Source organism: Genypterus blacodes, unplaced genomic scaffold (assembly GCF_046128005.1).
Source record: "Genypterus blacodes isolate CSIRO-AG114 ecotype Tasmania unplaced genomic scaffold, CSIRO-AGI_Gbla_v1 ptg000067l_1, whole genome shotgun sequence".
Classification (NCBI taxonomy): Eukaryota; Metazoa; Chordata; class Actinopteri; order Ophidiiformes; family Ophidiidae; genus Genypterus; species Genypterus blacodes.
Genome location: NW_027466879.1, coordinates 11,562,514 through 11,575,003, shown reverse-complemented (window position 1 = coordinate 11,575,003; position 12,490 = coordinate 11,562,514). Strand labels below are relative to the sequence as shown.

Here is a 12,490-nt window from a genome sequence, read left to right as displayed (position 1 = left end):
GAATTTCTGGCTGTTGGGGGATCTCTGACTGTCTTCTCCTGAGTTAGTCGCTGGTAAGCCTATTTCCATTGCCTTTGTGGCCAGAAGGATGACGAGTGATTTCATCAGCAGAATGGCTTGAAACACATGTGGATTTCTTCACTGCTCTTGAATTTTGTTGTGTGCCGTTTCCAAACTAAAGTCAAAATGTCCAAATCTGTCATGTAGTGTTTTTGGGAAATCTATACTGTCAGTCAATTGAGATGAAAAAAAGTGCTTTCAAATATGTGCTTTCAGTTTATGCCTCTCACAGCCACAGCTGTTGCAAATTTAGGGTTTTTGCAATGTTTTGACCAAGGCTGAATAAAGGTTTGTGCAATCTTGGGAACCCTTCTCGAGGATCTGAATTTTGGTATACTTCACATTTTCAAAAAGTAACCATTTAATTTGCCACTTATTTTACTTGGCAGACAGTTAACAAACCGGAGTAAAGCAAAATAAGAAAAGCCAGTTTCTTTGAAAAGACTTTTCCCAAAGCCAGCGTGAAGGTTTAAGGTTCACAGATCAGGCAGTGGTGTTATCTAAGATTTTTACTACTGGACTTTGAGCTGATATTGCACACATTAACATTGGCTGTGTTGTACTCAGCAGGGTATAAATAGCGATCAGTTTCCTCCTCCTGTCTTCTTGCTCTGTGGTGGAGAAATGGGGAAAGGATTCTACATCAGTAAGGCGGTGGCAGTCACCAGTGTGGTCATAGCCGCTGGTGCCGTGGCCACCATCATAGCTCTGTCCGTGGTCTACTCTCAGGAGAAGTCAAAGAACGAGGCGACAACTCCATCCACTACTAACCCCCCGGCCACTACCACTACAACCCCAACCATCCCCACAACCACCCCAACCATCCCCACAACCACCCCAACCATCCCCACAACCACCCCGTCCACCCCAAAGCACCCATGGCAGCGCTACAGACTCCCAGACACCCTCGCTCCCATCACCTACAACGTGACCCTGTGGCCCCGGCTAGAACCCAATGCGGTAGACCTGTACATCTTCTCCGGACACTCCACCGTGGTTTTCAGATGTGTGAAGGAGACCGACCTCATCCTCATCCACTCCAACAAGCTGGACCTTAAAAAGTTTCAGGGTCATCATGCCAAGCTGAAGGGATTGAATGGAGCCACCGCACCCGACCTGAGCAAAACCTGGCTGGAGGTTCCTACCCAGTACCTGGTGATCCAGCTCAGCAGCAAGCTGCAGGCCGGCAGCACGTATGAACTCTTCACTGACTTTATTGGAGAGCTGGCCGACGATCTGGGAGGATTTTACAGGAGTGAATACATGGAGGATGGAGTGAAAAGGTATAATAGATTTAACTTTAAATATGTTTCATTCAAGTTCATTCTGAGTTTAGTTGATGTTGTTTAGTTTAGTTTATTTCAGTAAATACTGACATTATCTGTGGCCCGTAACTCTATAATCCACAGTCGTGTGTAGATGGTGCTGCAATCTCAGTTTATCAGCATATCAACACTGATCTTACATTATTGTTATTATTTAGGTTAAATGGTGAAAGAAGAAAGCAAAATAACATTTAGAATAAATGTTTCAAATCGAGTCCAGACATACATTTCTAACCTCAAAGTGCAAAAGCTCCCATTCTACATACTTGCCAATTTACAATGAGGATTAACTGTGAGACCACATTTTTATTTAACAGCATCATCATGGGTTCATGATACAATAAAGCCACAAAAAAGAAGAGTTGCAAATAACAAAAAAGCAAAGCCAAAAGTCCCAGGACAAAGATTTATTATCTCAATCAGTGTGTGAGCCTCCATGAGGGGAACGTTTGGTTTGGTTTGTGTCATTGTGGGTATTGATTGTGAAATGATCATGTTTGCTTTGTCAGAATTGTGGCCACCACTCAGATGCAGCCGACCGATGCCAGGAAAGCCTTCCCGTGCTTCGATGAGCCTGCTATGAAAGCCATCTTCCACATGACTCTCATCCACCCCAATGGAACTGTGGCCCTGGCCAACGGCATGAATCATGGCAGGTTTCCCAATAGTTCTGACTAAAACTTAAGTCAATGTGTGAAAAAACTTCCTAGGAGAATATAATACTCAAAAGTAACATACGACAACTTGGCATTACACATGCTTAGCAGCAGTGAAAACAAGGCTGTGCACCTATTTGTTCCTCCAAACCCATTAACACTACCTGCTATCAGATTGGCCCGACTGTATGTGCACCAGCAAATTCATTCCTTTCACATTTTGTCACGTCAAAAACACAACTAATAACATTAATAACAACTCCATTGCATTTAAATTCTTTATTCTAAATGGAACAAAACCATGATCGATTTCATCACGTGCTTTTGCTGCCATAACAATTCAAACTGTCCTCTGTGTCAAAGAGCTTTTTATCTGTGACTTTGATAAGACTTTGTTCTGTTATTTTATTACATAAAACATTGCTGATTAGATTGTGTGTGGGATGTTCGCTGTGATAAGTCGATGTTATCACCTGTCAGTCTGTGATGTTCGAGGTTAAAGGCCACAAATTGCAAACACAATGCCACACAGTCACTGATAAATGTACATATGTTATGAACTGTCGCTCCATTGGGTGTGTCTATTCTAATAAGTGTATTATTATCATTATCATTATTATTATTATTATTATTGATACTACTACTACTACGACTACTACAACAACTACTAATTCTACTAATACTACTACTACTAATAATAATAATAATAATCTGCTGTGTTTGTCCCCATACAGAGCCTGTTAACATGACAATGGATGGCCAAAGTGTAACTCAGACCAGCTTTGCACCCACAGAGGTCATGTCTACATACTTACTGGCCTTTGTTGTCTGCGATTTTGGACATATAAGAACCCCAACAGAAGCAGAAGTTTTGGTAAAAGTTTATTATATGTTACATGTTACTTTTCAATAGACTGTGGGATTTTATGTTTTATGTATTTGTTTAATTACTCTTAAATCATAACATGACCATTCAAACAGATGAACCCCTATCTTCTGTAGTTTTCTTGGTGATCTACATGGTGGTGTTTGTCTTTGCTGCCCTCTATTGGCGTAATTAAGTAACTCATTTCTAGTCTTCAAACACTTTCTCTGTATCTTGTGTCCAGATCAGGATCTGGGCTCGCAAGAAGGCCATAGAGGAAGGTCAGGGAGACTACGCCCTTGAGAAGACTGGACCCATTTTGACCTTTTTTGAGAATTACTACAACTCATCGTACCCCCTAACCAAGTCAGGTAAGAGAATCAATCCTCACTAATTTGCAGGCCCTTTACTTAATACAAATTAATTGATTATTAACACTACAGGTACCTGATGTCTGTAATACTTTTTAGATCAGATAGCTCTTCCAGACTTCAGTGCTGGCGCCATGGAGAACTGGGGCCTGATCACATACAGAGAGACAGCCCTCTTATATAATCCTGCCATGTCATCCAATGGAGACAAGGAGTGGGTGGCGACAGTCATCTCCCACGAGCTTGCTCATATGGTAACATGACACATCCAGATCATGTTGGGCTTTGACACGTATACTTCTAATCCAGTAATTCTGAGATGACTAACCTAATGCTGTGTCCTGCTAGTGGTTTGGGAACCTGGTGACCATGACATGGTGGAATGACTTGTGGCTTAACGAAGGATTTGCCACCTACGTCTCTTATCTCGGAGCCAACTATGCAGAGCCAGACTGGAACATTGTGAGATTCTTCTCTTTCAATTCATTCACACCCAAGAGTGTTTAAGAATAAGTCCTGTTGTGCCAAAATGTAAACTGTAACTGAACATTTCTCTGTAACTGTGGGTTTCCAGAAAGATCTGATAGTTCTGAATGAGATCCATGGTGTGATGGGTGTAGATGCCTTGGCCTCCTCCCATCCCCTGTCATCCAAAGCAGACGACATCCTGAAACCAGAGGACATTAGCCAACTCTTTGACTCGATTACATACAGCAAGGTGCAATTACGGATCATCAACATTTCTCCATAAACATCTGATATGTTCCTTACTGACACTGTGCTGTTTGTCATTTCAGGGAGCCGCAGTCCTCAGAATGCTCTCAGAGTTTATCACTGAGACAGTCTTTTCCAAAGGACTCCACGTGAGTACAGCTGAACAGGTGTATATCTAATCTGTAGGTGTGCTTCAAATGTCCATAACCAATGTCTTGTCGATCTGTTTGCAGACATATTTGGAACAGTTCAAGTATAGCAACACAGTCTACACTGACCTCTGGAGGCATCTGCAGATGGTAAGACCATCTGAGCTCGGCTGTTTGCTTAGAGCTGCTGTAAATTAAACACCAAACACGTCTTATCTTATTCTACAGATCTTGTAAATTTTCAAATGCAGTTGATACTATTTGTATTTGTATTGTTTGATCTATCTCAATGTACTTTAAACATGTTCTAATTCAATTAGTGCGTTGTGCGTTGTGTAAATTTCCCCAGCTGCTGATGTCAGCCGATGCAGGAAGATGCACACACTTTGTTTCCCTGCAGGAACCAATGAAATGTCACATGATTGCTCTCATTTGTTGGTAGGCAGTCAATGAAACCACACCGAGCTTACAGCTCCCCGACTCTGTGGAGGACATCATGAATCGGTGGATCCTTCAGATGGGCTTCCCTGTGGTCACCATCGACACCAAGACAGGAAGAATCACACAGCAACACTTCCTGTTGGACCCAGACTCTGTCGTGGAGGCACCTTCTCAGTTCGAGTAGGAACTCAATTGACACACATTTTATGTTATTTTATTGTATATAGTCTAATACTAAACTGACCTGGTCTGTCTGTGGCTCTCCCATATGTGTTTCTGGGTGGATGTGGCTGTAGCTATGAATGGTTTGTCCCTGTCACCTGGACTAAGACAGCTGGAGCCAAACAGCAGTACTGGCTTCTTAAGAAAGAAGGTACAATTTCAATATTTCAGCAATTTAAAGACAACAAACTTCATCAAAAGCGTCTATAGATTTATATATTTCTTATCTCTATCCAAAACAGATACAAACACAGACATGGTTGTCAGTGGCAGTGAGTGGCTGCTGGCCAACATAAACATGGCTGGTTTCTTCAGAGTCAACTATGACTCTGAAAACTGGGAGCGTCTCCTCACCAAGCTGAGTTCCAACCCCGAGGTACCAAGCTGATCACTGCAGCAGGAAATGAGGCTACAGCACCTTTGGAGTATTTCAAAAGGAATATTCAAACCTTAGAACTCACTTCTTGAATTCAATTCCTTCACTTTTCAGGATATTCCAGTGATCAACAGAGCTCAACTGATTGATGATGCTTTCAACCTTGCAAGGTGAGATTATGATATGATAATATAAGTGTTGTTAAGTTTTCAAAGAGGGCCTGAGTGATTCCACGTTTCCTTTTTCAGGGCAAAGATTGTGAACACAACGCTGGCTTTAAGGACGACCAAGTTCCTCCACAAAGAAGTGGAGTACATGCCGTGGCAGACAGCCAGCCGCAGCTTGGACTATTTCTTCCTCATGTTTGACCGCAGTGAAGTGTATGGACCCATGCAGGTTTGTGAATAATGCACCAAATTATTCATTATTTTTGTTAAATAAATAAATTCTGGTGGTTAATCTAAATGTGAACATTGATTTTATGCATTTAAAAAATAAATGAATGAAAAACTAATTTAGGTCTGATTTTACAAGCATGGTGGACAACAGACACATCTGTTAAAAATAAAACATTTCATCCCTCAGGCTTATATCGAGAAACAGGTCGCTCCACTTTTTAACTACTTCAAAAACATCACTGACGACTGGACCAAGATCCCAAATAACCACACTGACCAGTAAGATCCAACCTCTTGCCTTTCTTCTGTTGTTCTTCTACCTTTTTTGATGTTTGTATTATTTTAATGATGATGAAAAGATTATCCTAACACAAAATTCAGAATATTACCGAAAAATATTGGAACTGAAATCCAATACATGTTATTTATTTGTTTATTTAAATATTGACAATTAGGAGACCAACTTTTTCATGATTAATCACTTTTTTTCACCTGATATGTTCCAGGTACAACCAGGTGAATGCTATTTCTCTGGCCTGCAGCGCTGGAGTGGCAGGCTGTGAGGAGGTGACAACTGGCTGGTTCAGAGAATGGATGAATAACTCAAACAAAAACCCGTATGTGCATAGAACACGTTTCCTTCCTAGATTCCCTCATTCCATCTTCCCGATTTTACCAAGAATGTTGATAACTGCTGAATCTGTTGAACATTGTGCACCATTTCACACTCTGCTGTTTACCCTGCTAACTGAATTTTCCCTTGCATAATAGATAGAATTGTGTTATAGATGTGACTCAAATCTATATCTTCTCTATATAGTTCACAGTTGACTGTTTGACATTCCTTCCTGTCACTTTTTGTTTTCACAAATACATTTCTTCTCATTTCCCCCCAGATTCCTTCTTTATCTACTGTCATCCCTACCATAACTCCCTGACTCCCTTTTTTAATACTTTCCTGTCAATGTTTTCTATCCTCCAGCATCCATCCCAACCTAAAGTCAGCAGTGTACTGCAGTGCAATTGCAGCAGGAGGGGTAAAGGAGTGGGACTTTGCTTGGTCAATGTACAAGAATGCAACCATTGCTACAGAGGCTGAAAAGCTGATGTATGGTCTGTCCTGCACCAAAGAGCCCTGGCTGCTGAAGAGGTCAGAGCTTTCACATCATGCAGATATATACTGTACATTAAAATCAGTATAGCGGACAAAAAAACATTATGGGCATCCAGATACATGGGGTTGTTGCAGCAGTAAGAAATAAAGAGAAATATGTTTTTCAGATATCTTGAATACTGTCTGGACCCGGAGATGATCCGTAAGCAGGATGCCACCTTCACTATTGTTTACATAGCTGGCAACGCCATCGGTCAGCCCCTGGCCTGGGACTTTATAAGGGCCAAATGGGAGTATATATTCAATAAGTGAGTCACACAACTTCTCATGCACCACCATCTAGTGGTCACATGGAAGCAACACATCATCCACCAAAACACAATCTGTGGTTGTTAAAACAATGATCGATTTTACAGGACGTCTTATTTTTTCTCTTTTCTTCAGTTATGGTGGTGGATCGTTTTCATTTGGAAGACTCATCGATGGGGTGACCAGACGTTTCTCCACCGATTTTGAATACAAGCAGGTAAAGTTTCTCATGTATTTGTTGTAGTTCTCAAGTAAAACTACAACATCTCACATCTCATTTAACATCCACAACATGTATCAGTCAGATCTGTTCCAAGCAGTATAGAGCAAATAAATGCATGAGTATCTGCTGTCGTATCCTGTATTTGCAGGTATATTATGAACTATATGTATTTGTTTTAGTTAGTTTATCTTTTTTTGCAATACAATTACACACTTAACTGAATACCAGTATAAAGCAGCATACTAGTGTGTATCAGCATGTACAGCATACATACAGTGTATCTCAGACTAACATTTTGTCTGTGTGTCACTATAGTTGCAGCAGTTCAAAGAGGCCCATCCAGGAGGGTTTGGTTCTGCCAGCGCGGCTCTTGAACAGGCACTGGAGAGAACCAAAGCCAACATGAACTGGGTGGACATTAACAAGGACCAGGTGCTTGCATGGTTCACGGAGGAAGCACGTTTATAAGTAGTTTTTTTTATCATTCAAAAGTTCTTTATGGGCACAGATTTTCTCTCCAGCTGAAACCAAATGTTCAGTATATTTAAATACGATGCATATTTTCAATATAAAAAGTGAATGTTGTATGTGTAATATTGGGGATCTTTTTAAATGTCAAGTTTTGATAAAGAATTTGTGGATAACAGGTATTTAATACATAAAATGTCATTGTCTCTGTATGTTTAGAATAACTGTCACACTAATTTTGAAGACCGCTGCCCGGAGTGATCAGACATGATCTTTAATCAAAGTGATGAAATGACTGAGATAGATAAAATGCTTCTATGAGGCTAAATATCCAAAAGTGCCTTGGGGTCCTCTGATGCATTGTTTCATCTTTTGTCAACTGGCTAAATACAATAATAAATTTGTGATATTCAGGTTTTTCATTCATCAGATGTGGATGTCATTCAGATATAGAACTTTGGGCATCAGGAAAACATTGCACATTGTACAGACAGTAGTTGTGTATTCACATATATAACCTCGGTTTGTAGATGTTGAATATGCAAGGCTATAATAAAATGTCTTTGTCATGCAGACACTGCTGAGACACAATTGTGAGGAATAAAAGTGTGTCGAATAGCAATGAGCAGAACGTGATCCTGAGAAAGCTGGATTTACTGAAATGTTATCTTTTAGCTCTCTAATCCTTTTAGTATGAACCATCCGAGGACATTAAGACTGACCAGCTGTGTGGAGTTTACTGACATCACCACAAGGATTTTATTGGTATAATATTATTAACCTGTCTTCAATGCTTTTGATACCAAAGAGGTTTGCAGCGTTAATCCAATACTGTTACTACTATGATAGTTATATATATCATAATGTATCTCACCACCAGCTGTGTTGAGTGAGAAGGTGCCAGTTATCTGATTATCCTCCTCAGCTGCCAGTGAGCCCAGTGGGGGTCTTTCCTTAAAGACCTTAGAGTGGATGTGCTCTCTGTTTAGCACCTCACTGGTGTCAGCTCCAGTGTTTGTTCAGGCTGAGCTTCAAAGAGGAGACGGCTGAGGCTGCCAATGCTTTAACTATTGAATCAGCTATAGGTCACACCAGTGGAAAATATTGATTAACCATATGAATTTTCGTGAAGTGAAAGAATGCAACAAATGAGGGTAATGTCATGATAAATATTATTTATTTTAAAATGTAGAAATTCAATAAATTACAGCATTATGTACAATAAAATAATTTAAATAGCACAGATATTGTATTGTTAGAAAAATTATAAGAACAGAAACTTTGTCCTTCTTATAGAGGTCATTGTTGCAATGAAAATAAATAAATAAACAGATGAAATTGTTGCTCAGCACTGCCCCGAGAAGGCAGCGTGTTGCAGATTCTGCTGTGGCATCCAGTATTGCTCACTGCTCAGGCAAACTCCAGGAGGAACCTGACAACAGAAAAACAGATGGTTACTGACACTGAGATTTACACTCATTCAACTACAGACAGATTTCACAAAAACACTTAACTTTGAAAGAAAATCAACTTAAGGGAACATAAGTATGGATATGAACATACCTGATAGGACGACAGATGGGCTTCATAGGACTGCTGCACTGTGCTCATGGCACAATGTGATTCCTGCAGGCTGTAGCTGGCCGCTGGCTGACCCAGGATCTGGCTGTGAGTTTGAGGCTGCTCCACAAAGCCTGAAGATCTGTTTTGCTCCAGCACCTCCTCGCTGTGGCCCAGCTGAGCTGACAGGTAGGAGATGTAGCGGATGGTGAGGCGTAGTGTCTCAATCTTGGTCAGGGTCTGTCCAGCCGGTGCCACTGAGGGAGGCAGGTAGTTCCTGAGGTGGTTCAGAGCCTTGGTCAGATCCCTCATCCTCAGCTTCTCCCTCTCACTGGCTGTCTGCCTCTTCTTTCCAGGATACCTGGACCTGGATCTCTTTGTGCTGGAACTTGTTGTGGACCTGGAGCAGGACTGAAACTGTGGCTCTTGAGGAATGCAAGGCACTTGTGGGCTGCTGAATATGAAATGGTCCAAGACATTTTGTTCATTTCCAGCCGCCTGGAGAGAGGTTGGGGAGAAGCAGAAGGAGTCCTCAGTAGAAGTGGGGGACAGACTGCTGCCAGCACTGAAATAACCAGAGTCCAGATCACAGGGGAGATGATTGTAAGGCTTCTCCAGGAAAGAGTCAAAGAAGAAAGGTGTGTCATTCTCCTCGAATTGGAGAGGAGAGCCGAAAGACACTTCCATGGCTGCTGCAGACATGAGGAGAAGAGGCAGGAGTCGTAGAAGAAGTTGTGGTTGTCAAAGCTTCCCTGAGCTGTGTTGCTGGTGAGGCAGGAAGAGGATAAGTGAAGAGGCTCAGGCAGGCTGTTCCATATATGTCGTGGGAGGTGTGAGGTTGCACCTCCAGTAGCCACCTCTGGTCCTGAGAAGCTCTGAGCTCAAGGCTGACACCCAAGCCAGGGGGTCCATGGGAACCCGCACAGCTCCAGGACAGGGTGCGAGCTGGCAGCTAACACAGGCATCATAAACAGGCAGGAGTGACACCATGCTCCTGGGAACATGACCCTGTCAGAGCTGTAGTCCTGGGTCACAGCTCCGTGTCTGGGGCTCATTAGGAATGGAAGCGGCTATAGTTTGGAACAATAAACAACAAAACATCCCTGAACTGTAAAATCACCACTCAACACAGCACAGAAGCAAACCAGGATCAATATCCCCTCACTTTTGATAATAGCAGCCAAGTCTAAGATTTATATTGTAATGAGTAATGAATGAATTTGAGTTTCAGGTGAAGCAATAGGGGAGATAGCTCTGTTTGGGCCTGGGTCCATTTTCCCTACGTAACATTTAGAAACTAATTTGACATAAATAAATAATTATATATTATATATAATCAGAGTAAGCTTTTTCTACCCCTGTATTTCATTTCCTTCTCGGCCTGGCTGAAGTGTGCCAGGCAGCTGTGAGGTGTGAGGAGATCACACTTCCTCCTGTTTGGACAGCAGCAAGCCTCTTTATGGGAACCTGGGCCACATGCAGTAAGAAGTACTGACTAACACTGACAACACATTTTATACCTTTTATAATTCAGCAGTATCTCTTATTCAGTTAGGCTCGTCATGAAAGAATTGGAGGTGATGTTGACTGCAGAATTAACACATGACAGTGTGGTTAGAGAATGGTTAGAGAATGAAGGGAAATGGCACATGTGAATTGTGAGAGTGTCAGATGAATAAGGTGTTCAGCCTATCACATATATAAATAAAATGGATTTACATCATTTGATTTTATTTACAGCATACTATATATAATCTATGTTAACAAAGTTTGTCACATCCCACCTCTTATATCTTATTACTTTTAATGCTATATTTATTTTCCTTGCACTTCAGTATCAGAGCTTTATACCACACTATCCATATTGGAAAATGTATTATCTAATATCACACCTCAATAATTTATCCTTTCAAATACATAAGGAATTATGAATAATGCGGAATATGTTTCCATTTTTCAGTTGTCAGAAAGCTCCCTGGTTTGTTGGTACTATTGTGTGGCTATAATTAAATCTCAGGAGGGAAGCGTGGATCTGAGTCCCGAGCAGCGTTCCCACAATCCACCGTGTCACATTTGGCTCCTGGTCCACACCAGAGGTGAAACCTGCAGCCACGACGTGTGAAGCGCTCTCGCATAACGTTTCATCACCTCAGTTATTCCCGAAAATCAGCCATGTGGAGACATACTGTGCCTCATAACCAAAGTAGAGATTTAATTAGGCTGGGATTCTTTTTAATATGAATACAATAAATGAATCTACAAACTAAAAATCCCAAACTAATTCAGAGATCAGTGGTTTTGTTTTTCCTTGAGTTGGGAGGTGTGTGAGGTGACACTGGGGCTGACAGCTGACTTAAAGACCAGCTCTCACTGTGACCTTTGACCGCCCCAAACCCTTACATGACTTGACATTGAATCAGTTCCACAGTTCTACATTGATGTACTCTCATTCCCTTTGATAACATGTTGGTTATAGACAGTAGAGCTTTCACTCTGTCACTCTCCTGTCCAATTCTGTTTCTACCTGCCGCTGCCATCGGACAGGCTGAGTGGGCTACCTCAGATTTACTGGCCCCAGTGACATGACGTAACATGCAGGTTAGTCTGCTGCAAGATTTATGGCCTAAATCTCACTCAATTGGACTAAAATGATTGATAGCACAATATTATAGTATTATTCTATATATACTGTATATCTGTTGATTAAGTAAGAAGGAATTCATAAATATTATTCTTTCAAATTTCATTCTATCCTTCTTTTCAACACTAAACTGGTTTGTATATATTTTTCTTGTATTGTGGCTCATCTACAGAATCTACCCAGCTGATCTGATTTTATGGTTTAAATAAAAACATAGCTTTGTGTTTTTATCTGACTTCCTCCCAGGCTGAGGCAGATTTACAGTTTTCCCCTAATCCACATTAGCTGGGACTGTGTTTGCTCACATGTAATGAGTGAATAATCAGCACAGCGGTGTTAACCCTTTTATCCCAAACCCTTTTCGCCCACAGAGTTTATTAGCTTTACTCTGATGAAAGACTTAAGTGAGTATATTAGGCTTTGTTGGCTCGCTGCTTGCATTTCAAATGACCTGCATGTATGTGGCAAACCAAACACTCAGGCCTAATTCTCCTGCCTGATATGCAGATCCACACTTCTCTATGAATATTAAAGCCCTCTCAGTTGGTCTTAGCTAGTAATTAGGGTTGTAAGGTGAGAGAGGAGGTCTGGTCTAGAC

General features: G+C 41.3%; 2 protein-coding genes across 2 annotated transcripts; one reads left to right on the top strand and one right to left on the bottom strand.

The window, feature by feature from the left end:
- The first annotated feature begins 684 nt into the window (after positions 1-684).
- Positions 685-7,721, top strand: LOC143004766 (aminopeptidase Ey-like). Its single transcript, XM_076155907.1, has 20 exons — positions 685-1,343; positions 1,895-2,037; positions 2,776-2,915; positions 3,151-3,277; positions 3,377-3,531; positions 3,626-3,739; positions 3,852-3,995; positions 4,075-4,140; positions 4,225-4,290; positions 4,583-4,761; positions 4,878-4,954; positions 5,046-5,179; positions 5,294-5,349; positions 5,428-5,575; positions 5,765-5,856; positions 6,084-6,194; positions 6,560-6,727; positions 6,859-6,999; positions 7,136-7,217; positions 7,539-7,721. The coding sequence occupies exons 1-20, from the start codon at positions 685-687 to the stop codon at positions 7,689-7,691; spliced, it is 2,955 nt and encodes a 984-aa protein (XP_076012022.1). The 3' UTR covers positions 7,692-7,721.
- Positions 7,722-9,036: 1,315 nt separating this feature from the next.
- Positions 9,037-9,938, bottom strand: LOC143004846 (uncharacterized). Its single transcript, XM_076156005.1, has 2 exons — positions 9,255-9,938; positions 9,037-9,123 (listed from the first exon to the last, which is right to left on the bottom strand). The coding sequence occupies exons 1-2, from the start codon at positions 9,936-9,938 to the stop codon at positions 9,037-9,039; spliced, it is 771 nt and encodes a 256-aa protein (XP_076012120.1).
- Between the last annotated feature and the right edge of the window lie 2,552 nt (positions 9,939-12,490).

Bases quoted from the DNA above. Each gene is read 5' to 3' on its own strand.
- LOC143004766 (XM_076155907.1), top strand. From the start codon at position 685: ATGGGGAAAGGATTCTACATCAGTAAGGCGGTGGCAGTCACCAGTGTG. The intron at 5,350-5,427 runs GTGAGATTATGA...TTCCTTTTTCAG, and splicing joins GATGCTTTCAACCTTGCAAG to GGCAAAGATTGTGAACACAA. The intron at 5,857-6,083 runs GTAAGATCCAAC...GATATGTTCCAG, and splicing joins CCAAATAACCACACTGACCA to GTACAACCAGGTGAATGCTA.
- LOC143004846 (XM_076156005.1), bottom strand. From the start codon at position 9,938: ATGGAAGTGTCTTTCGGCTCTCCTCTCCAATTCGAGGAGAATGACACA. The intron at 9,124-9,254 runs GTATGTTCATAT...TTCTGTTGTCAG, and splicing joins CCCATCTGTCGTCCTATCAG to GTTCCTCCTGGAGTTTGCCT.